General features: G+C 26.5%; 3 protein-coding genes across 3 annotated transcripts; all 3 read right to left on the reverse strand.

The window, feature by feature from the left end:
- Positions 1 to 40: 40 nt before the first annotated feature.
- On the reverse strand, positions 41 to 1,179 carry LOC128965071 (uncharacterized oxidoreductase MexAM1_META1p0182-like). Its single transcript, XM_054311724.1, has 3 exons — positions 718 to 1,179; positions 529 to 638; positions 41 to 272 (listed from the first exon to the last, which is right to left on the reverse strand). Exons 1-3 carry the CDS (start codon positions 1,177 to 1,179, stop codon positions 41 to 43), a joined length of 804 nt encoding a protein of 267 aa, XP_054167699.1.
- Positions 1,180 to 10,145: 8,966 nt separating this feature from the next.
- On the reverse strand, positions 10,146 to 12,330 carry LOC128965117 (ADP-ribosylation factor-like protein 1). The gene is made up of 4 exons (XM_054311771.1): positions 12,295 to 12,330; positions 12,002 to 12,136; positions 11,707 to 11,900; positions 10,146 to 10,389 (listed from the first exon to the last, which is right to left on the reverse strand). Exons 1-4 carry the CDS (start codon positions 12,296 to 12,298, stop codon positions 10,177 to 10,179), a joined length of 546 nt encoding a protein of 181 aa, XP_054167746.1. The 5' UTR covers positions 12,299 to 12,330; the 3' UTR covers positions 10,146 to 10,176.
- Positions 12,331 to 15,738: 3,408 nt separating this feature from the next.
- On the reverse strand, positions 15,739 to 26,658 carry LOC128965072 (uncharacterized). The gene is made up of 4 exons (XM_054311725.1): positions 26,467 to 26,658; positions 19,273 to 19,677; positions 17,380 to 18,418; positions 15,739 to 17,013 (listed from the first exon to the last, which is right to left on the reverse strand). Exons 1-4 carry the CDS (start codon positions 26,649 to 26,651, stop codon positions 15,739 to 15,741), a joined length of 2,904 nt encoding a protein of 967 aa, XP_054167700.1. The 5' UTR covers positions 26,652 to 26,658.
- Positions 26,659 to 26,897: the final 239 nt, after the last annotated feature.

A 26,897-nucleotide genomic window follows, 5' to 3' on the forward strand; every position in this document is an offset into this window, starting at 1 on the left:
TTATATAAAAAAACAAATTTATTATTTTGTTTTCGTATTATTATTTAAGACCAACAACGGCCAGATGTCCGCCGTCGGCCACAACAATACTGCCGGTCAGAAACCCGGCCTCAGTATTACTGGCCAAATAGGCAACAGTATTGGCTATGTCCTGGGGCTGACCCGGTCTACCAACCGGATAGATATCGGCTGTTTGATCAAACTTTTGGTCACTTTCCGTACGATTTAAGGACATCGACGTCATTAGTATGTCTGTCCGTACATAACCCGGCCTTTTATTTTTTATCAATAAATAATAATAATATTAATAATAATACTCTAATTAAGTAATAATTATTATTATTAATAATTATTTATTTTAAATAAAACAATAATATTAATAATAATAATAATACTCTAATTAAGTAATAATTATTATTTATTTTAAATAAAACAATAATTTTAATAATCTAATTAAGTAATAATTATTATTAATAATTATTATTTAAAAAAGTAATAATAATAATAATAATTAAATTAATTAAATACAGTATTGCGTTAACTCTGATATGATGTTTGGGTCCCAACTCTGCGGCCATACATTTGGTAAACATATCCAGTGCTGCCTTAGATATATGATAGGGTGAAAACCTGGATGACTTTTTTAATAATCAGTATATATATATTAATATATTGTATAAATATATTGTTTGAAAATAATAAATATAATAATATTACTGGTATTTTTGATCCAACGCTCGATATATTGATAATATTGCCCCGAGTTTTGGCCAAATATGGGACACATTTGTGTGTCAGATATACCACTGAATTCAAGTTTGTTTGCATAATAAATACAAATTTTTCCATATAGTCTGAGTCGTCTATTGACGTCAATCTACCCGAACCGGCATTGTTGACCAATATATCAATTTTGCCAAACGTTTGGACAGTTGTATCAATTAGACGATTGCAATCCTCATTGTTAGTCAAATCGCCGACAACTTCCAGTGCAGTCAACTGTTTCGGTGACACATTTGTACACTGTTTGGCCACTTTGGCCACACGATCGCCATTACGACCGGTAACTACAACATTGGCACCCGATTTGGCAAACAGTTGGGCAATGCCGGCACCGATACCCGAACTCGAACCGGTTATTACAACTACCTTATCGGTGAAATCATAATTAACAGACATTATTATAAATAATTATTTTTTTTTAAATAAATAATTGATTTTTTATAAGTAATTTATTTTATTTTTTAATTAAAATTAATTAAATTTGTAATACTAAACTAATATATTTTGTTTACATAATAATATTTGTATTGAAAAAAATATTTTAATTATAATGTTATAAAATTATATTTATTTAATATTTAAAAATAAATTAGACTATATTTTCTAAATTACTATTGTATTTAAAAAAAATAATTATATTAAGATTATTATATAACTGTAATTATAAATTTTATTTTTCATATATTAATTTACGTTAAAACTATTAATGAAAAAAATTATCAATTTTTTAATTATTATTAATAAAATCAAAACAATTTGAAACTAATAGATTAGTTTTTATTTACAATAAATTTATAATTTGTTTTTTTATTTAAGTTTTTATTTGTTAATTTATTTTTTTTATCCGATTAGTTATTATTACCTCTAATATTGAATATTATAATTATTTTATCAATTTATAAAAATTATTATTTTTGTTAAATTATTTACAACAACAAAAATAGACCAATATATACTTTATACTAGCTTAACTAACTATTATCAGTTAAATCTAATTTTAGCCTGATAATTTTAATTAATATAAATTGCTTAGATTTTTATTTAATAAAAAATATAATTTTATTTTTGGTTTTAATTCAATAATAATAATATTATTAATTTTTTTAAAAAATATTTTATTACATATATGAATAAATTACTTTTTTTAAAAAAATGTTTTTATTACAATAACTTATAATTAAATTAAAATTATTTTATACAAATATTTTTTTTTAAATATATTAAATTACTATAAATATAACTAACTTTACAATACACACACTATCAATATATGATATCATATATATGTATATACATTTATGTTTTTTATTCAATTATGTGATAATATAAATGTTTTACAAGTTTTATTAAAATTTTATTATTATTATAAAACATATATTACTTTTTAAAAATATATATAATTAATTTTGTTTTTTTTTGAATTCAATACAATCATCAAACAAACCTAAACAAACAAAATGTTATACTATACTAATAAATACAATATAATATTATCAATATTACTAATGATGTTTAATACAAGTTAGTTAAAAAAAAACATTTTTAAATTATTTAAAATACATATATAATACTAATAATAATAATTACTTGTTTTTTACATGTTTTTATAGCTACTATTATTGATACCCGATTTGTAACGACAGGCAACTATGATGAACTAGGTATAGGTGTTAACAAACTTGATTGCGGTCTAATGGGACCCATGGGTGTCAATCTATACGATCCGAAATGTTTCCGTTTTCATAGACACCTACAAAAACCAAAAGGTAGGATCGTTTTGGGCACCGATAGTAGTTTAGCAGATGCTACTGTTGCACCATGGACAGTTAAGCTAGTATTTAAACACCCATATTTGCATATCGTCAACGGCTTCTGTACGGGTGTATTGATAACCTTACAGTTTGTACTGACAGCCGCCCACTGTTTGGATAAGTATGTTTTTATGGGGGGGGGGGGGCGGGGAGCGGGAGAGTTACATTAATTATGCCGCGTGTGTGTATTTGTGTATGTATGTGTGTGTATATGTATGTATGTGTGTGTATATGTATGTATGTGTGTGTATATGTATGTATGTGTGTGTGTGTATATGTATTTAGGTGTGTGTGTGTGTGTGTGTGTGGTCAAAGCTAATTAGTTAATTGTGTTTACTAGTCTAATTGTATGTGTATGTGTTAATATATATACAGTATATAATAATAAGTTAAATGATATATAATATATATTATGCTATGAGAATAGGTAGGAGATATGGGTTTAGGTGTAGGTGTAGGTGTAGGTGTAGGTGTAGGTGTAGGTGTAGGTGTAGGTGTAGGTGTAGGTGTAGGTGTAGGTGTAGTAATTAAATGCTTAAATAATACAAAGGAGCATTGATAAAAGAATTTTATTATTAAGAAACAAAAAATAAACACAAATTCACAGTATATTTATGTTGTATTTTTTACTTTAAAAAAAATTAAAATTTAATATTTTTTATATAACTGTTTAATCTAATATATATTTAGTGGAAATTTAGTTGGAATTTACTGGGAATTTACTCAAAATTTGGTTAAAAATTGTCGTTTAAAAAAATGTAATAAAAATTGTACACTCCCCCTCCCTATACCCCTCAAGCTTTTTCGAGATTTTTGCCATTTTACCCCCTCACCTATAACACCCCTCTGAAATCGAAAACCTTTAGCAACCTTGATATACATATAATATATATATATATATATATATATATATATATATATATATATATATAATATATATATATATATATATATATATATATATATATATATATCAGGGTTGCTAAAGGTTTTCGATTTCATGGGGACTTCTACGGGGGTGGGGTGGGGGTAAAATGGCAAAAAATCTCGAAAAAGCTTGAGGGGTATAGAGAGTTGGAGTGAACCCTGATATATATATATATATATACATTATAATAGATACAAAAACTGCGATCTGGATATCTATGAATCGTATAAAAATATTCACTCAACTGGAACTACCGTTTGGCACTGGAGGTCCAGTAATAGATCCAATTGGTTTATACATCCATATTATAAAAACAAGTCCATCAGTAACGGACATCTTAAATATGATTTGGGTTTAGTTAGACTGAACCGACCGTTTTATCGTACAGTTAGGACGGATACCGACGACGACGCCGCCAGCAGCTACTGGACCTCAAATCCGATATGTTTGCCTGAATATAGTAGAAATATTCATGCACCCAATCAACTGGAAATTGGCCGCATGTTTGGTTGGGGTGTTATCAACGATAGTATGCATGAAAAACAAACCGATTGGGTTAGGCAATTGTGGTTGAATATTGAACCAAACTCACGGTGCAATCATACGCAAGTGTTGTGTTTGAGCTATAGTAATCGTACGGGTGATGCCCGTCCATGCAAGGTACTGGGGAGGGGGGGGGCTAATATACTAAACTATCCGTTAATAGTAAAATAGTAGTGATAGTAGTGGTGTTAGTGATAGTAGTAGTGGTAGTAATAATAATAGTATAGTAGTAGTGGTAGTAGTGGTAGTAGTAGTATTAGTAGTAGTAGTAGTAGTAGTAGTAGTAGTAGTAGTAGTAGTAGTAGTAGTAGTAGTAGTAGTAGTAGTAGTAGTAGTAGTAGTAGTAGTAGTAGTAGTAGTAGTAGTAGTAGTAGTAGTAGTAGTAGTAGTAGTAGTAGTAGTAGTAGTAGTAGTATCTAACATATTAACGTATGTACTATATATAATTTATCTATATATAAATATATATATATATTGTGTTACCCAGGGAGATGATGGCGGTCCGATTGTACAATACGGGCCAGTCTACTGGAACGCCAGCCGTGCCATACTGGCCGGCCTGCTTACTTATCGGCTACCATTTGAGGGCGTCAAATGCGCCGACCAGGAGTCGGCCTACGGTGTACCGATAGCGCCACGGATTGGCTGGATTTTGAGAAAATTGAGACAATTTGCGGTCACCGCTAGACTGGCCGGTGCCGTTAGTCGTGGTGATGGTGATGGTGATAGTAGCCCAAACAAAACGGGTATCTTAGGAGACGCCAAACGGGCGGGTGATACCCGCCTACAAATACAAAATATAGTTTAGACATCATTAACAATGACAAAATGTTTATTACTATATATATTATAATATATATTTTTTTAATAATCAGTTAATTATTAATTAGCTAGGTTAATCTAATCTAGCTTAACTATATATATATATATATATATATATATATATGTATTAAGTTTAATTATAAATTTATTAAATCCGATTTAAAACCTTAATTTAAATTAATTGCTTATATAATTGTTTAGTAAAATATTTTTTTTTATATAAATTTATTATAATAATTAAAATTTTTTGTTTTATAGTTAATATTTTATTTGTTATTAATTTTTTGTTTACTCAATAATTATCAATAATATTATATTTAAATATTTTTCTAAAATATTTTAATAATAATTTTAATAAATATGCAATTTTTAAAATAATAAAATAAAATAAATAAAAAATTTTAAATTACAATAACTTATAGTAAATTTTAAATTTTAAATAAATTTAATATTATGTAACATAAATTTTTTTAAATATTAAATTACTAGAAATTTATTTAATTAAAGTATCGATAAATATTTTTTTTGTCTTTTATTTAATAATATGAGATAAACTTCTTATATATATATATTATAGTCTATACATGTTTTACATAATTTAATATTTTCATCATTATTATTATTATTTTAAAAACATATTATTTGAATAATTTTTAAAAAAAAATTTATTCAATACACTCATCAAAATAATAATAATAATAATGTTATACTATACTAATAAATACAAAATAATTTTATCAATTAGTATAGTATTAATGTTTAATACAAGTTTGTAAAAAAAATATTTTATTTATTTAATACATATCTATTGCTAACTAAACAAATTTTATATACAATAATAACTATTATTTATTCTAATTATAATAATAATAATTATTATTATTACTGTTTTGTTGTGTCGTGTTTTTATAGCTACTATTATTGACACCCGATATGTAACGGTAGGCAACTATCATGGATTGGTTAACAAACCTGAATGTGGATTAGTTGGACCATTAGGTGCCAACCTATACGATCCCAAATGTTTCCGTTTTCATAAGTCTACTGTAAATAATAGGATCATTGCGGGCGCCAATAGTTCAGCATCACCATGGACAGTTATGCTTGAATTTAGAGATCCAAAAGATGGCCGAACCAATGGCTACTGTACCGGTGTATTGGTAACGTTACAGCTTGTATTGACAGCCGCCCACTGTCTGGTTAAGTATGTTTTTTTGGGGGGGGACGGGTAGTTACATTAATTATACCGCTCTGTATGTGTGTGTATGTGTGTGTGTGCATGTGTGTGTGTGTGTATGTGTGTGTATGTGTGTGTATGTGTGTGTATGTGTGTGTATGTGTGTATATGTGTGTATATGTGTGTATATGTGTGTATATGTGTGTATATGTGTGTATATGTGTGTATATGTGTGTATATGTGTGTATATGTGTGTATATGTGTGTATATGTGTGTATATGTGTGTATATGTGTGTATATGTGTGTATATGTGTGTATATGTGTGTATATATGTGTATATGTGTGTATATGTGTGTATATGTGTGTATATGTGTGTATATGTGTGTATATGTGTGTATATGTGTGTATATGTGTGTATATGTGTGTGTATGTGTGGGTGAGGTTTAGTTTGTATTATAATATTTTATTTGCTTTTAACGGTACTATATATCCACCAATCAAAAAAAAGATATAAAAACAGCGATCTCCATGTCCATGAATCCTATAAAATCATTACAACCGGCTATAGTACGTGGGACTTCCGGTCTGTTGATTCGGCCAATCGGTTCATACATCCGCTTTATAATGACCGGTCGATTAAGGATGATCGGCTCAAATACAATCTGGGACTGGTACGTCTGCATCGGCCGTTTAAACGATCAATACGGACAATGACAGACACATCTACTGCCGTCTACTGGACATCCAATCCGATATGTTTGCCGCCGGCCCATGTATACGGACCGCCCCGACCGGACACTGGCCGCTTGTTTGGCTGGGGTAGTGTCAACAATGGTTGGAAAAAAACAGATATCGTCAAACAAATGTCGATAAATCTAGCACCGGGATCACAGTGCAACTATACGGAAGTGTTGTGTTTGAGCTACGATATCCTAGTAACTGATCGTCCATGCACGGTATGGGGGTGAGGGGATGGGGGTAGAATTTATTTAGTAGATATTATATACACTAACTATCCTTTAATATAGTACTAGTAGTGGTAGTAGTGGTAGTAGTGGTAGTAGTGGTAGTAGTGGTAGTAGTGGTAGTAGTGGTAGTAGTGGTAGTAGTGGTAGTAGTGGTAGTAGTGGTAGTAGTGGTAGTAGTGGTAGTAGTGGTAGTAGTGGTAGTAGTGGTAGTAGTGGTAGTAGTGGTAGTAGTGGTAGTAGTGGTAGTAGTGGTAGTAGTGGTAGTAGTGGTAGTAGTGGTAGTAGTGGTAGTAGTGGTAGTAGTGGTAGTAGTGGTAGTAGTGGTAGTAGTGGTAGTAGTGGTAGTAGTGGTAGTAGTATATATAGTTTATATATATATATATATATATATTTATATTGTGTGACCCAGGGAGATGATGGCGGTCCAATTGTCCAATACGAACCAATCAACTGGAATGCCAGCCGTGCCATACTGGTCGGCTTGTTTACCGATCGGCTACCATCGGGCACCCGATGTTCTATGCAAAACTCGGCCTACGGTGTACAGGTATCGCCGTCGATGGACTGGATTATGAATAAGATTAGACAATTACCCGACGATATCGAACCGGCCGCCGCCGCCGCCGCCACCGGTGGTAGTGATGGTCGAAACAAAACAGGCATCACTGTCAAACAGCACCCGCCTACAACAAAATAGTCATACAAATAGTTTTATTATAGTTTTAGTATTTTATTGTAGTTATGTACTGTATTATTATTAAGGGTTGTCTGGCTATGGCATACCAGTGCCGACTGGATATTGGTTGCAATTAGAGGTCGATTGAATAATAAAAAAACAATAATTATAATTATTATGTAATTGTTATGTAATTATTGTTATCAATAGATTAGTTGAACAAACAAACAAACAAAACAATTATTGATATATATTTTTTTGTATATACTATTAACTAATAATTTTTTTAATAACTAATATATATATATCAGGGTTAAGTAAGGGGGGGGGGGGGTAGGGGGGGTAAGGCCAAAATACCCCCCCTAAGATCGAGAAATTGGGATTTTACCCCCCCAGACTTTTTGACCAAATTGAAAAAATTGTCGCTTAAAAACGAGGAGAAATGACCCCCCCCCCCCTAAAATTTCGGCGCCGAAGGCGCCGAAAATTTTTTTGAAATTTATAAAAATTTTAATTTTAGTTGATACTATTTTAGTAAGTGTTTTTATGTTTATAATATTTATAAAAATCTAATTATTGATTAAAAATAGTTAAAATAACGTTAAAAGTCATCAAAAAATAACATTATTTTAATTAAAATAAACTAAAAAATTAAAAATTACCTATTTGTTGAAAAGAGTAATCATATTACAATTTAAATATAAGTTTAAGAAGTTAATAAAACAATAAATACTTATGTTTTTATTAATAATTTTTAAATTTTAAATAAAAAATTTAAAAATATTTTCAATTTTGTACTTAATATAATTAAACTTTAACGAAATTTGAGTTAAATAAGTAGTATTCAGTCAGTATTTGTATAAAAATAAAAATATATAACAAACTATAAACATTAAGTATTGTTTAAAAAATTAATTATGTTAAAAGTTAAAAATTATTAAAATACTAAAAATAACTCATAGTGTATCATTAATGCTTTTATCAACTATTTTTAAATCTTAAATACATTATTTTATTTTTTTTTGTTAAAATTTAAGTTTTTATTAATTTTAAAAAATTTTTTTAAAAAATATTTATTTTTTGTTAAAATTTAAATTTTTGTTAATTTTTAAGTTTTTTAAGTTTTTTTTTATATTTTTGGAAATTTTACCTATTTTCCCGGGAATTTATACGGGAACTTGTGGGAATTTTATTGAATTTACATGGGAATATTCGGGAACTTAAGGAATTTTTAGGGAATTTTCTCTAGACCCCCCCCCCCCCCTTGATTTTGGATTTTTGAAAAAATTGCCGTTTAAAAATGCAATAAAAATCTTACCCCACCCAATACCCCCCCCCAAGATTTTTTGAGAATTTTGTAAATTTTACCCCGGTCTACCCCCCTAAAATCCAAAACCTTGCTTAACCCTGATATATATATATATATTAATTACTAATAATCAATACTAATATCTATTAATATATATCTATATATATATATATATATATATATATATTAATAGATATTAGTAGTGATTATTAGTAATTAATTTATGAATAGATTTTTTTAAAAAAATTTATTGATTGTGAATATTATGGTAAAATTAATTAATAAAAAAAAATGAAAATTTATTTTTTTATTTTCCATAGACTAGGTCAATCAATTTTTATTTATTAAAAATTAGAAAAAAAATATTTATATAAATATATATTGATATCAAATTAAAAAAACAAAACAAACAAACAATGTGTTGAGGAATGTTATCAAATGTTATTTAAATAAATTAAATAAATATTTAAAAATAATATTAATAATAATAAAAAAATTTTGATGTTTATATAAATAGTTAATACAATAAATAAACGAAAAAAAAATATTTAAAAGTATGAAATAAATATTATTATTATTTTTGATGTATTTTTTTATATAATAGATATGAATACATATTTTAGTTTTGTTTGATTTTAAAAAAAATGTTTGCAATTTGTTTATTGTTGTTTTGCACATAAAAAATTCATTCAAAAATTAATTTTTTTTTGACTCTCTATCTTAATATAATTATTAATCATTGAATTAAATTTATATATAACTATCATATAATAGTAATAATTAGTATTAAATATATAAATATATATATTGTGTGCATATTTTAGATTTAAACACATTTTTTAAAAAAATTTATCGCACATATAATTTTACAATTAAAAACTTATATAAAGATTTTATATAATTATTAACTAATTAATTAAAATAAAATAATAGTTTTAAAAAAAAATTTTCCTCAAAAAAATATATATAACGTTATAATATTTTACCAAAAAAAAAATAATTCAAAAATAAAATTAATTAATTTATATACTGACAATACAATTGGTAATTAAAAATCTAATTAAATTATATAGATATAGATGTTTATAAATTATATATTAATTGTAATAAATTTAGAAATTAATTAATTAATTATTATTATTAATATACAAAAAAAACACTATTTATTATTATTAGTCAACGCGTTTGACAGCCACTCCATGGCCTCATCTAAACCGTCACCTTTGATGGCCGATGTCTTGAATATCTGAAACGTCCGACTTTTCAGGGCATCCAATCCGAGTGCCTGATGGACTTCGGCAATGGTCATGGCCTGATCCATGTCCTGTTTGTTGGCCAATACTAGTAGTATAGCTTTTTTCAGTTCCTCTTCCTATTCGTAAAAAAAGAGAGACAAACGATATATTAAATACCAATAGTATTGCAATAGTATAAAGTTAAGGGAGGAAAGGGATGCACAGGTAATAACCGGATTAACCATAAATATTATGTGATAGGAGGTAGTCATCAATTTAGGCGACAATTATATTGACAGAGAGAGAGAGAGAGAGAGAGAGAGAGAGAGAGAGAGATAATATGAATACCAATAGTAAAGTCAAGAGAGGAAAGGGATGCACAGGTAATAACCGGATTAACCATAAATATTATGTGATAGGAGGTAGTCATCAATTTAGGCGACAATTATATTGACAGAGAGAGAGAGAGAGAGAGAGATTAAATAATCTCTTTAAAAATGATGGGACAGTTAGTTAGACAATTAGATCAGTCAAACATCACTGGGAGTGAGTGTGTGTGTGTGTGTGTGAGAGAGAGAGAGAGATAATATGAATACCAATAGTAAAGTCAAGAGAGGAAAGGGATGCACAGGTAATAACCGGATTAACCATAAATATTATGTGATAGGAGGTAGTCATCAATTTAGGCGACAATTATATTGACAGAGAGAGAGAGAGAGATTAAATAATCTCTTTAAAAATGATGGGACAGTTAGTTAGACAATTAGATCAGTCAAACATCACTGGGAGTGAGTGTGTGTGTGTGTGTGTGAGAGAGAGAGAGAGAGATAATATGAATACCAATAGTAAAGTCAAGAGAGGAAAGGGATGCACAGGTAATAACCGGATTAACCATAAATATTATGTGATAGGAGGTAGTCATCAATTTAGGTGACAATTATATGGACAGCGAGAGAGAGAGAGAGAGAGAGAGATTAAATAATCTCTTTAAAAATGATGGGACAGTTAGTTAGACAATTAGATCAGTCAAACATCACTGGGAGTGTGTGTGTGTGAGAGAGAGAGAGAGAGAGAGAGATAATATGAATACCAATAGTAAAGTCAAGAGAGGAAAGGGATGCACAGGTAATAACCGGATTAACCATAAATATTATGTGATAGGAGGTAGTCATCAATTTAGGTGACAATTATATGGACAGCGAGAGAGAGAGATAGAGAGAGAGAGAGAGAAAGAGAGTTTAAATAATATCATAATGATGGGACAGTTAGTTAGACAATTGGATCAGTCAAACATCACTGGGAGTGGGTGTGTGTGTGTGAGAGAGAAAGAGAGAGACGGTATGGCCATATAGAGAACAAGTAGATGGTATAACCACATATATGTTAGGAGACAGACAAATAGGGGTGTGGGGTGGGGGAGGGATGAGCGTGAAACACACAATCAATCAATTTACCTCAAGCATCGATACCAGTTCCTGTTTGGATATACCTATCCGTTCTCTATCGCTACTATCTACTACATAGATAATGGCATCGGTATTCGAGTAGTAGCATCGCCAGTACGGCCGTATGGATGTCTGTCCTCCTAAATCCCATACTTGAAACTTTAGGTTCTTATAGGTTACCTGTTCTACATTGAAACCGATGGCTATAATAATAAAATAGACATGTATATTATTAGTTAGTTAATTAGGGGGTGGGGGTGGTGGAGGGGAATGGGATCTAAGTGGGTGTGTGTCTGTATATTACTTGGTATAGTAGTGACCACTTCGCCGACTTGAAGCCTATATAATATGGTAGTCTTGCCGGCGCCGTCCAGACCGAGGATCAGTATACGCATCTCACGGGAGCCCAACAGCGACCGAAAATAGGTTAGTAGTCCGCCTATAGGGATATAGCCGTAGGGCACGGGTAGACAGTGAGGGTGGTTGGGGGGTGGGTGGGTATGGGGTTTGTATATATATAAAAAATAAAAAAAAATAATTAGCAATTAATTTAATTTTAATTAAAATTGTTTCAAACAATAAATCACATAAACATACCCATAGTTTTTAGTTTTTTTTAAATAAAAAAAAATTAATTAATTATTTATTTATTATATATAACTACTGTTTTTTATTAAATAATTTTTTATTATTAATTAATTATTTAACTAAAAAATAAAATAAAAATTACACTAATAATAGTAATACATGTGTCATTTAATAATAATAATAATAATTTTTTTTTATATTTTTAACAATAATGTTGTTGTATGTAAATACTGTGTAAAAGAGTCACTCATTAATATAGTTACACGTGTTGTTTAGGTTTTATGTGACATTACTATTGCCCAGTACTGTACTATATATATATACATGCATGCAATGCATACAACATAAACATAGATATTTATCTCTCTCTCTATAATATATATATATATATATATAATTATTAATGTATTAACTAATGTACATGTAATATAGTAGATTTTTTTTGTTTAAGCCACGCCCCCCCCTATTAAAGTATATATATTATATCCATAGAAACATTGAACACATATACTGTATATACAGTATAATTGATTTTTGTATTGTAATAGTAGTGAGTATTATTAGTGTAGTGTATATTAAACAGTATATATATATTAGTACTTTTTTATATAATACAATATAGTTGTATTAATACTATTTGTTTATAGTCTATAATTGTACCCAAAAAAAAAAATATTAAGACAAATTTACTACAACAGTGTACATCATTTATTGTATTATTTATTTGCCCATAAATATACAAATAAATAAATAAATAACGTCACATTAATTAGCAGGGTAAAATTATAAATACTAAATGTATTGTGTAATAATAAAATTTAACTGAAAAAATTGTATTGTATTTTACTAAATAAAAAAATAAAATAAATATAAAATAAATATTAAGTTTTTATTATATTTGTTATTAAATATTTAAATTTAAATCACACAATAATAATAATTATAAATAATTTTAAAATTTAGTTTTTAAAAATATATTTATCTTTACAGTATAGTTATTTAATAAATTTCAAAATTATTTAATTAAATTATTTTATAAAAAAATATTTATTAATATTAAAATTTAATAAAGTTTACTTTAAAAATTTTATTATTTATTTTATTTCCCTCTAAATCTTAACAAACTGTAACTTAAATATTAAGCTATTTTCTAAACTAATATAATTTTAAATAATTTTCTAGGCTATTAGGACAGTACCTCATAGTCACAAAAATAATTAATAATTAATAATTCAATTATAAATTTGACTAGAGTTATTGTCCTTGATTATTTATTTATTTATCTATTTAAGTTTTAAATAAACGGATTATATATAGTTTAGGGATTAAAAATATGGGGGGATTAAAATTATGGAGAGATTAAAAATTTGATTAGTTATTTATAAAATGTTTAATAAATATTAATAACTTTCTAAAACATTATAATATTTTTTTTTTTAAATTATAGTAATTTTTTAGAAAAATTGTTTATAATTAACAATTAAACATAAATTTTTATACATACTTATAATATACTGTATATAAAAAAAATTATTGTTTATAATCATCACATCCAATAAAAACAAATGATAATATTTAAAGTTTTTTTTTGTAATAAATATATTGTATATTTATTATTTAAGTTTTAAATATTTAAAAAACAACAAAACTAATAATTCATAGTTTATTTTTTAACATATTTTAACTTTTATATAAAAAATTATACATGGAATTAATATTATTTTGATATATATATATATAGTATTTATTATATAATTAATATTTATTTTTTTTAACTTTTATAGTTTTACAATATATATATATATAAATGACTTTCAAATATAACTATAATTAAAACAATATATTATTCAATATTTAATATATAACGTACATCTAATATTTAGTTTTTTTTTAAAAATGTACCAAGTTACTTATATATGTGTGTGTGTTATTTAAATATGATCTTATTTTCTCAATTTTATACAAAAAAATGGACCTAGATGATATTTTTACTTGTTTATCATTGACAATTTGTGTTTTTTTAAATAAATAATTTTTTACTTTTATATCAAATACAATGTATATATGTTTAACAAACTAAAAAAACAATTGTTTTTTTTTGTTTTGTATTTAAAAGTAAGCTCTTTTATATAATGTAAATAACAATTTTTTATAAACAATTATTAATTTTTAAAAAAAAACTTATTATTATATATAGATATTTATAGATTTTTAACTTAACAAATAGTTTAATTTTTAAAATTAAATAAATTGATTATTACATATAGTTGTTATATAACATGTATAATATTTTAAACATATAGTATATAATATATATAATTAATACAGTAATAACTTTGAACTTTTTTTTATATATATATAATGACAATAAATTTGTATATATATATATATTTTTGAAAATATATTTAAAATTAACAAGCTTAATTTATTTTTTAAATAATTAAAAATTACAGTTTTTCAAAAAATTACCATTAAAAAATACTATTTTTTTAAAAAAAACTATTGATTATGATCTTGATAAATCTATTTTTTATATACATTTAAATATATATCTAACACTTAATAACATTTACTTATTTTATCGACATTTTTCAAAAAAAATTGACATTGATAAAATTAATCACATTTATTTAGAAATATTCATACTATATATATTAATATAGTTAAATTATAATTTAACTTTTATAATTAATAATAATATTAATAAAATTTTCAATTATAAAATATATAATACTATATATTATATATATATATTTGATATTATTATTGTTATTAATAATAATATTTAATACTTTACTCATTGGTTTGAATCACTTTTAGGTTATTATATACTAAATATATATATTTTTTAATAATATTTAATAATATTTTAACTAAACTTTAATTAATAAATAAATTAAAAAAAAATTGTAACACATATTTAGATATTTTCATATATATATATCACTAAACAATTACAGTATAATAATATTAACAATTTTATTTGATAATTATCAATAACTAATTAAATATATACTGTATTAGTTAAACAATATTAACAGCAATTTTTATTTTATTGTTATTTTTTAATAAATATAAATAATAAATTTTATAATCACTTAAAATATTTATTTTTTTAAATACTTTAATGTTTTTATTTATATATAATAATAATAATAATAATTTATAACAATCTATAAACTATGGTATGTATATAATCGTTGTATACTTTTAATACAATGTATTTATTTATATATATATATTATTTTGTTTAAAAAGCAATACATTTACTCTCAATAATTATATAAATTTTATATATCGTATAAAAAAAACAATAAAATAAATTTTTTATTTCAATTAATAATAATAATCAATATATCAATAATATATATATTTATTAATTTATAATAACACACTGTTTGTATGTACATTATATATATATATATCATATTATATATATATATCAAGTGGTGGTCAGACATCAGTTTCAATTGGCATTATAGTGGTGGTAGTAGTAGTAGTAGTGGAGCTACCGTTCCCATCATTATCATCATCACCAACAATGTTAACAACATTATGATTATTATTATTATTATTATTAATGATACACTTATCTATCATTACTACTAGTTTATCATTATTAAAATGTTTGACAGGTCCGATAGGTTTGGACACTATGCCAGCCCTGGCACTGGCCGTTTTGGTGGTGGTGGCGGTGGTGTTGGCAGCTAACAATAACTGATTATTATTATCACTGATGATGGGGATAAACTTATGATGATGATGATGGGAACTGGTAGGTAATCTACCGATGATTATCGATGATTGTTGTTGTTGTTGCGGTGACGGTGTACGGGAACTGGTGGTCCTATCGAGCGCTTCCATTGACTTGTAGTAGGATTTGATTGGCGGCGTCGTTGCCAACACGGAAGCACAGGTGTTGTTTTTGACCACCGATGGTGTTGCCGTTGTCGGTGAAGAACCGATACACTGGACTGGTATGAGCACCGGTAGTTCGGGCATCATCATCATGGCCGCCGTCGCGTACCGATTACCGATGTCAATGTTACTGATGAGTGTCATGTCTTCTTTTTCTGCTTTTCCCTCTCCAACCACCACTACCTCAGCACTGGTCGGAACTGTAGGTGTCGTCGACGACGACGACAACGTGACGGGCAATGGATGGCAATAATGGCTAAAATGTCGCGATTGGATGATCTGTGATGTAATGTCTGGTGAGGTAATGATAGGACTGTACGATCGATGTTCATAATTATTAGTATTTTGATAGATACCGGTGCCGGTGTACAGCAACGGTGTGCTACTGTTATTATTATTGTTATTATTATAGACACCCGACTGTTGAGACACTGACCTCCGACCGGACAGACGGTCGTTGTTGTCGTCGTCGGCGACGGTTTTGGCATTGTTATCGTCGCTGACGGCCTCCTGATGGTCGCCGTCGCCGCCATTGTCGGTATCTCGCGAAATGTTTGAGTCACTATAGGATGAACGGCGTACCCGATGCTGGCCTACGTTACCCGATAGATAGGGACAGCCGGTTACGTGATTAAAGTTTATCGATTGTAGATCTTCTTGGTCGGTTTCGCGGTGATAGAAATAATTAAAATTGGACACAATTACCGGCACCGGCAGAGCAATGGTTAGTACGCCGGCTATTGCGCACAGGGAGCCGACAATCTTACCCCAGACGCCCACTGGTCGCATGTCGCCATAGCCGACGGTAGTCTATATATATATATATTAATATATAGTATCAATGAGATTATAGACAAACAGATAGATGGATAGAGAAAGAGAGAGAAAGAGAGAGAGAGGAAGAGAGAGAAAGAGAGAGAGAAAGAGAGAGAGAAAGAGAGAGAGAGAAAGAGAGTGAGAAAGAGAGAGAGAGAGAAAGAGAAAGAGAGAGAGAGAAAGAGAGAGAAAGAGAGAGAAAGAGAGAGAAAGAGAGAGAGAAAGAGAGAGAGAGAGAGAGAAAGAGAGAGAGAGAAAGAGAGAGAGAAAGAGAGAGAGACGACAGTTAGATATATACACTCAGTATTGCTATTATTATTATATTAAAATATATAGAAAAGTCAAAAGTCAAATACAAACCATAGTGACCACTGCCCACCAAAAAGCGTCGGGTATTGACTTAAAATAGGATCGATCGCTGTCGGCTTCGGCATAATAGACGGCCGACGAAAACAATATGACACCGATAAACAGGAAAAATATTAGTAGACCTAACTCGCGCATCGATGCCTTGAGTGTACGGCCAAGAATCTGTAGGCCTTTCGAGTGACGGCTCAGTTTGAATATCCTGAACACCCGTACCAATCGGATAACCCTCAAGATGGCCAAACTCATTGCCTGATTGCCGCGTTGGTCATTGCCGCCAAACGTTTGTCGGCTACGATCTGAATCGTCGTTGCGGTCGCTGCTAATGCCGGCACCATTGACACCACTCCCGCCGCCGCCACCGGCACTACTACTGCCAGCACCCGATGCCGTCGTCGCCGCCATTGCCGCAGCAGCCGCTTGTCGTTCGGCCAGAATCGTACCCAACGTAATAAAATACGGAACAATAGCTACCAGATCGATGGTATTCATAATATCTTTGATAAACTCCAGTTTGGATGGACAGGAAAAAAAGCGGACAACTATTTCTAGGGAAAACCATATAATACATAGGGTTTCGACAATGAAAAACGGTTCGCCCAGCGATGGCGTCTCGTCCTCGATAACACGGGTCAAGTTTTCGGTAACATTATAGATCTTATAGTGTTTGAATTCGGGCAGAGTTTCCAAACAAAATATAACGATCGACAAGAGTATGACCACTACGCTGATGATGGCCACTACACGGGCCGCTTGCGATGATTCGGGAAACTCAAACAATAGCCATAGTTTGCGTTGCAAACCGTTTGCCGGTAGCGGACGTTCTTCTTCTTTGATAAAACCTTCGTCTTCCCTGAACTTATCGAAAGCTTCTTCGCCTAACTCGTAGAACTTGATCTCTTCGACAAATATATCCAGCGATACGTTTACCGGACGCCTGAGTCGACCGCCCGACTGATAGTAGTAGAGTATGGCATCGAAACAGCTACGGGATCGGTCAAAGAAGTACTCGTTTCGGTAGATATCGAAATATCTGACCGTTTTTGTTGTTGGTGTTGTTGTTGTCAATCGGTTTGTTGGGTTTGATTGGTTGGTTGGGTTTGATTTAGGACGTCCCGACCCCGAGGTAGGTGTGTGTTGGTGGTGATGATGATGATGGTGTTATAAAATATAATAATAATAATAATTAATTAATTGTAAAAATTATTATTTGATTTAATTTTTTATTTTGTTTTTTAAAATTACTAAATGATTAGTTTAATTATGATTACTAATGTTGTTTGCTTTATAAAAAAAAATAATGTATAATATTTAATGTAATAATAATAATAATTAACTGTTTATTTACCATTAAGTAAAAAATTTTCATTTAATGTTTATTTAAAATAACTTATTGATGTAATCTAAAATTTCATTACATAATTAATGTTTATGTTTACTATAACTTAAAATTAAAATTTAATTACGAATATTATTAATATAATTTACAGATAAACTATCATTAAAATAATAAATTGTTTTTGTTTATTCAAAAATCAAAAAATAAATTATTATGATAAATTTTACATATTATTAAACACTAGTTATTTTCTGATAATAAGTATATTTTTTATGAAAAAAATTTATAAAAAATGATAATTATTTGATATTTTAAGGCTAATTTAATTTATAGGTAATTATCTATTATTGTTTTTTAATAATAGTAATCATAATTAAGTTACACTGACACACACACAAACACACACACACAAACACACACATACACACACATACACACACACATACACACACATATACACACATACACACATACACACATACATACACATACATACACACACATACACACACACATACACACACACACACACACACAAATACACATACCTGATCCTCCTATTGGGATCGCCCAGTAAGGTATCGGGAAACTGGTGTAGTGTCCGTAGTTGGGTCTCAAACTTCAAACCGCTAACATTGATGACAACACGTTCGCACTGGTCGTGCGCGTGTTTTTCCGGTTCAAAATGATGACTACCGGTAGTCAATAGCAGATTACTGACGACACTGCCAGTTGACTGTTGTCTTAGTGTGGGATACGGATGTTGACCACCACCACCACCATTACCATCGGCACCACCACCACCACCAGCACCACCGGCACCGCCATCAATGCCCACAATGGTAGCTACGATACCATCAGCACCGGTAGCGCCATATATGTTGCCTAAGCTATCTGTGGTTGTAGTGGTATCGGTAGCGGCGGTTGGACCGCCGACCAAACGCGGGAGTGACCTAATTATTAATATGATAATTATGAACATTAATAGTAGTATAAAAAATATGAACATAATATGGTGTAGTAGTAGTAGTAGTAGTAGGTATAGTAATAATGCTAGTTATGTCGGGGACAGGTAGTAGATGACATTGATGATGATGATGATGATAATAATAATTAGATAACTGTCCCATAGATTGTTTAAGTGTCGTATTATTATTAATAATAATCATTAATAACAGCAAAACAATTAGTGATTGGACTAATTGTAACATAATTTTTATGTTTTTGTTATAAATTCATTGAATTTATTAAGTAGTTTACAGAATATTCTGATAATATAATGAATTGTATTTTTAAAAAACATTATTATAATAAATATTTTTAAAAATAATATTATAATTATTATATAATAATACCAAATATTTATACAAAAATAACATATTTAATTAAATATTGTTAAAAAAAATTGTTTATACAATTATAAATTAATTAACAATTGATACATAAAATTTAAAATAATAATAATCATTGTTATTATTATTATTGATATTTATTTGTTTATCATTTTAGTAATAATCACTACAATAAATACATTTTGCACACATATTTAATTATTTAATACACACACACACACACACACACACACAATGATAATCAAAAAAATGTATTTATATTTTTAGTATATATATTCAGTACTAATAAACAGTACGTTATTTTGAATGTTTTGTAAAATGTATTGAATCTTTTAAAAAACACACATTTTTTCTTAAACACAGTTTTAAACTTTAACTTTTCAAAAAACAAATATACATTAATAAGTTTATGTGTGTATTTATGTGTATGTACATAATATATGTATGCATGTATATGTGTATATGTATGAGTGTGTGTGTGTGTGTATGTATGTATGTATGTATGTATGTATGTATGTATGTATGTATGTATGTATGTATGTATGTATGTGTGTGTGTGTGTGTGTGTATGTATGTATATGTATGAGTGTGTGTGTGTGTGTGTGTGTATGTATCTATGTGTATGTAAGTGTGTGTATATGTATGTGTGTGTATATGTATGTGTGTGTATGTATGTATGTATCTATGTATGTGTGTGTATGTATGTATGTATCTATGTGTATGTAAGTGTGTGTATATGTATGTGTGTGTGTAAAGCCTAAAAAATATATATAGTGAGAGAGAGAGACATATCTATAAATATCATTACTAACTCCATGTGTATTATACAACCAATAGCTAAAATACATTAGATTTATATATTTATATATAACTCGACAAATATTATTGCTTAAAATATAACACTATATTATTATTTTTTTATATATATTTTTAAAAATTACTGTATATTTATATTAAGTCAATGATATAATACAGTACAGTTGTATATAATTTAGAGAAAATAAAACACATTTCAAATTACTAATAATAATAACAAAAACAATAATAAATTTAAAAATAATATATATTTAAATATAATTAGATTATAATTTATAAATATAAATAAAATTAGACAAATTGAGATAAATATGTAAAGAAAATAATAATAATAATAATAAACATTTAAAATTAAATTATTACTGTAATAAATTTAATAATACTAATACTAATTAGTTTTTTTTAAAATATTAAATTTTCAATTCATATAATATAAATCATTAAATAATTTTATAATAAAATTTTTATTATAATTAATATATTATTTGTTATTTGCTAACTATTTTCTAAATAAAAAACAAGCAAAAAATGTCTGACATTAAATAAATTATAATTGTTGCCAAAAATTGTTATTAAATATCATATTCCTACAAAAAAAACTAAAAATATTATTAAAAAATACTAAAATAAAAATTTATTTAAAAAATATATTGTATGTTATTTTAGATTTTTGGTTACATAAGTGATAATTAGTGGTATTAATATGTAATATTTTATAGAGATTATAATTTAAAAATACATATATATATATACAGTATATAAATAAAAATAATTTATAAAAACAAAAATTTAACTATAAATATGTTTTTAAATAAATTATGTGACAAATAATTTTATTGATAATTAGATTAAAAATATTTTTTTTAAAATTTTAACATTGTTGGCAACACTATTGTCTTTTTTTAAAAAATGTTTACTGGTATAGTCTAATAGGCATTGATAAATTGATGCTGGCTAATTATTATGTGTGTATGTGTATGTGTGTGTATGTATGTGTATGTATGTGTATGTATGTGTATGTATGTGTATGTATGTGTATGTACACCATAGTATGTGTATGTGTATGTATGTGTATGTGTATGTGTATGTGTATGTGTATGTGTATGTGTATGTGTATGTGTATGTGTATGTGTATGTATGTGTATGTATGTATGTGTATGTGTATGTGTATGTGTATGTGTATGTGTATGTGTATGTGTATGTGTATGTGTATGTGTATGTGTATGTGTATGTGTGTATGTGTATGTGTATGTGTAGCAACAGTGAATATATACACACATTTTATATCAAATTAAATAACAAATGTATAGTTACATATTATTATTTATATATATATATATAAAGTTTAATTATATTATTTGTTAAATACCATTTAAAATTGTTAATTTATACTGTGAATAATGCTTTTCAAAAATAAAATTGTTTTTCAAACTAAATTAATTAATAGTTTTTTTATATCTCTCAGTATTTTTGCGAGTAAATAGAAAAATAAATAAATAAAATAAAATAAAAAACATTTTTAGTAGTGAGTCTATAATAATAATAATAATAATAATACAATTACAAAAATGCTTTTAAGCAATTAAATATCAAGTCTAGCATTAAAACTACTAAAAATATAACAATAAACTAATGTGTTGTTGGAAATTGAAATTGAAATTTGATTAGCATAGAAAAATAATTTACATTTATTAGATATTGTACTATATATTAGTATACAATTAAATATTAAAATAATATTAGATTATTATTAGTTTTTTACATTAATAGTTACATAAAAATAATAAATAATTTAAAATGTATTCAATTTTTTAAATCATCAACAAATTATAAAAATAATATATTTTTTAAAATTTCAATGTAGTTAAGCTTTTTTAAAAAACTTATATGAAAAATATATTCCCATATGTAATAATTAGTGATGAAAATGTATAATAATTGGCAAAATTATTATTTATTTAATACATTTAAAAAACAATTTTGATACTACTAATAGTATGTATTATAAGTTTTAAATAATTTATTTTTTGTTTAAATATTTGATTATTAGAATAAATATTAATTATTTTTTATGTTATAAAAAATATTTTTTTCCGTCTATTAATATATATATTATTGCAAAAAAAATAATAACTATTAAATTTCAAACTATCAAAAAAGCTTGAATTGAAAAATGAAATACATTTATTTCATAAATTTAATTGCATTTTTCAAGATAAAAAAAATAATGATTTAAATCTATAAATATATTGTAGAAAATCTAAAAATATATAATACTGTTTATTAATTTTCAAAAAAAATAAAAATATAATACATTTATTTCATAAACTTAATTGTATTTTTTCAAGATAAATATATATAATAATAATAATTTAATACTAAAAATATTTATTGGAAAAAAATCTAAAAATATACTGTAATATTGTTTATCAATTTTTTAATATAACAAAAATTTCCTCTAAATTTATATATTTATAATCGGGAATAACAAATAAATAAATATATATATTAATAATATTAAGTAAATTGATTTTTTATATCTAGTATACTATTTAAATTTAAATACTAATAATATAACTAATCTATTATATTATTTTATTTTATTTTTTTATTTTATAGATAATTGCCTATAAAAATCACAATATACAGTATATATATATACTGTACTGTATTGTAAAATAAATGCAATTAATTTTATTTATTTTTATTTTACTGTATGTGTGTGTGTGTGTGTGTAAATGTATCTAACAATATAATATAATAGACAATACATTAGTCTATATGTGTTAAGTACTTAATTTTAAAAATACACACTCACTCACTATACAGTATTAAATAAAAAAATGTGTGACTAAAATATTTAAGTTATTTTTATTATTATTATCATATCATTATAGTATATATATATATACAGTATATACACTACAATACATGTATATCTAAATATATTTTTTGTTTGTCGTTGAATTGTTGCACTAATTTTTGTATTACTAAATGTTTTTTTGTATTTTTTTTATTTATATATATATATTTTGTTTGTTTGTTAACTATCTATTGTATAGACTAAATAGCTTTCTAAGTGAGAGGTATTGTCAAAAAAATATATATTTATAAATATAAGGGATCTAATCTTGAATACAATTTTTCATTACTTAATTGACATTTATTTTAGACAACTATTTTTGTTGTATGTATGAGATATATACACACTATCTTTATATATATATATATAAAACTTATTTAATTTATCAGTGAATAATATTTATATATATATATATATATATTAAATATATTTTAATAAAAATGATACAAAAAATATATATCTAATTATATGATAACAAATATATGATACAAACATAATTTTTTAAAATAATTATACAAATATTTATATAATATATGTTATTTATCAGTGAATTAAAATCTATATATTTAATATAATAAAAATTATTTCGCAATTACTGATACAAAAAAATATCACTAATTGTTTGATAGTTTCTAATCTAACATTTGTTTAACATTAATCAAAAACTATTTTTTTATCATGTTCAATTTAAGAAAATTTTGTAATGATTTTTTTATATTTGAACCAACAAACTATTTAATTAACACAAATAAAAATTTGTATTACAACATACAGGCCCTATATTACAGGGTATTGTATATCTAATAACAATTTTGTTAATATCATTAACAAATATCTATAGTATACTGTAATGTTTTAGTATACTATTGATATACAGTATTACACACAATATTTGTATGTTTATGTATGTATGTGTGTGTGTATGTGTGTGTAAGTATGTATGTGTATATGTGTGTGTAAGTATGTATGTATGTATGTGTGTGTAAGTGAAAGTGTGTATGTGTGTGTGTGTGTATGTGTATGTGTATGTGTATGTGTATGTGTATGTGTATGTGTATGTGTATGTGTATGTGTGTTTGATTGTAATAAATAGTTTTATTTGTTCATTGGTATGCCCTAAAAGCAAAAATGTTAAAACCTAATAAACAATTTGTTTGGATAATTTATATTTGTTTGTTTAATGTAAAATAAATTTATTTTAGTTGTGAAACGTTATTATACAATTAATATAGTTTTAATTTTTTTTAAAGATATTTTATTTTAAAAACTATTTAATAACACATATATGTATAATATTAGATATTTATGACTAAATAAAAAAATTTATACTAATAACCATAGATTGTTTTAATACAATATAATAATGAAATTAAATAATTAAATAATAGATAAAATATTAAATATTAAATATAATTTGTATCTAAATTTGTATTTTAATATCTAGTGTTTAATTTTTTTTAAACCATAAATATATTTGTAATATTAATATATTATTATAAAATACAAACAAACAAAAAAGTATTTATAAGTCAAAAATCTAACAGATATTTTCTTTATTTTGTTATTTTTATAAAAAAAAAATATTTTTTTAAGTCGGCATTTAAGTACAAAAAAACAAAATAAAATCTGTATTCAATTAAATGCTTGAATTGTTGCACAAAAAAATAATATATAAATAATAAATAAATATAAAATCGCTATTCAATAAAGTAAATAAAATATTTATCATATATATATATACAGCATATAATTCAAATATATATTATATACAATACAAACAGTATATAAAAAAAATTAAATACTGTATAAACTATACTTTATAATAATTATTAAATTTATTTTTAAGGATAATTTTTATCCAAATTTAAATTATAAATATATATATAATTTTTTATAAATTATATTTATATTTTTAATTAAGCTTGTTTAATTTACCATTATATCAGAAAAAATATATTATATAACTTATATATCAATTAACAAAAAAAAATCAAGAAAATAAAATTAAATAAATAGTTTATCATTTGAAGTATACATTTGAACAGAGAGATCATAAATTTTTCATTAATCCATTAGAAAATAATATTTATTTATTTATTTATTTTTGTGTAGATCTAACTAACTTTTATCCATAAGTAAATAAATATTAATTTAAGAAAAATATTTCATATATACAGTGTATATTATTAGTGTTTTAGTAATATTATAGAAAAAATTAAATAAACCTTATAATTTCCAAACCTATATATATATATAATATTTTTATATCATAAAATATAAATTAATATCTACAATTAAATACTAATTAATTAAATTATAATTAAGTTATAAATTATACTATAAAATAAATAAATAAATAAATGAATCGTGCATTACATGTATATTTTTAAGTATCAATTATCAATAGTTAGTAGTAGTAGTAGTAGTAGTAGTAGTAGTAGTAGTAGTAGTAGTAGTAGTAGTAGTAGTAGTAGTAGTTTATTGCAACAAAAAATATATTATCCCAAAAAATAATATTTTTAAACCTTTTTTAATTTACTTATAATATTACACACACACACACACACACACACACACACACACACACACACACACACACACACACACACACACACACACACACACACACACACACACACACACACACACACACACACACACACACACACACACACACACACTAATAATCTCTATACTAGACTATACTATACCTGGAGTTTGATTTGTAGGATGCGTTGACCACCGCTGTCGCCGATACCGCCGACACCGTAGTATTGGCCGACGACTGCGTCGACGATAGGATAGATTTGCGGCGATTTGAGTGCAACAACTTTGTCGGACAGTTAGATTGGTAGCCGAAAAGCAGATCGTTGGGCGCCAGCGAATAGCGGCGCATAACACGAGCATTGGGCGTACAATTGAGGCCACCGGTGGCCGAGGCGGCGGCGACGGCKGCCGTACCGCCGCCACCGCCGCCCCCATGACGTCGAGCACTGCTTGATCGTTGGCTTGGGTGCCGTCGGCTACCCTCCCTATGATGTTGTTGTTGTTGTTGATGGTGTGCTGATGATGATCTACCCTCCCTATGGTGCTGATGATGGTGGTGGTGGTCAACTTTTACCGGTGCCGCGAGCACTTTGAC

This window comes from Oppia nitens, unplaced genomic scaffold (assembly GCF_028296485.1).
Source record: "Oppia nitens isolate AA-2021 unplaced genomic scaffold, nextdenovo-longstitch-racon4-pilon3 scaffold16_pilon_pilon_pilon, whole genome shotgun sequence".
Lineage (NCBI taxonomy): Eukaryota > Metazoa > Arthropoda > Arachnida > Sarcoptiformes > Oppiidae > Oppia > Oppia nitens.

Excerpts from the sequence above, each read along its gene's own strand:
- LOC128965072 (XM_054311725.1), bottom strand. The coding sequence starts at position 26,651 with ATGCGCCGCTATTCGCTGGCGCCCAACGATCTGCTTTTCGGCTACCAA. Across the intron at positions 19,678-26,466 it reads TCCTACAAATCAAACTCCAG|GTCACTCCCGCGTTTGGTCG; the intron begins GTATAGTATAGT and ends ATTAATAATTAG. Across the intron at positions 17,014-17,379 it reads GGTGGGCAGTGGTCACTATG|ACTACCGTCGGCTATGGCGA; the intron begins GTTTGTATTTGA and ends ATATATATATAG.
- LOC128965071 (XM_054311724.1), bottom strand. The coding sequence starts at position 1,179 with ATGTCTGTTAATTATGATTTCACCGATAAGGTAGTTGTAATAACCGGT. Across the intron at positions 639-717 it reads GCGTTGGATCAAAAATACCA|TCATCCAGGTTTTCACCCTA; the intron begins GTAATATTATTA and ends TTATTAAAAAAG. Across the intron at positions 273-528 it reads ATCAGAGTTAACGCAATACT|GCCGGGTTATGTACGGACAG; the intron begins GTATTTAATTAA and ends AAAAAATAAAAG.
- LOC128965117 (XM_054311771.1), bottom strand. Across the intron at positions 11,901-12,001 it reads AGTGGTCACTACTATACCAA|CCATCGGTTTCAATGTAGAA; the intron begins GTAATATACAGA and ends TTATTATTATAG. Across the intron at positions 10,390-11,706 it reads AACTGGTATCGATGCTTGAG|GAAGAGGAACTGAAAAAAGC; the intron begins GTAAATTGATTG and ends TTTTACGAATAG.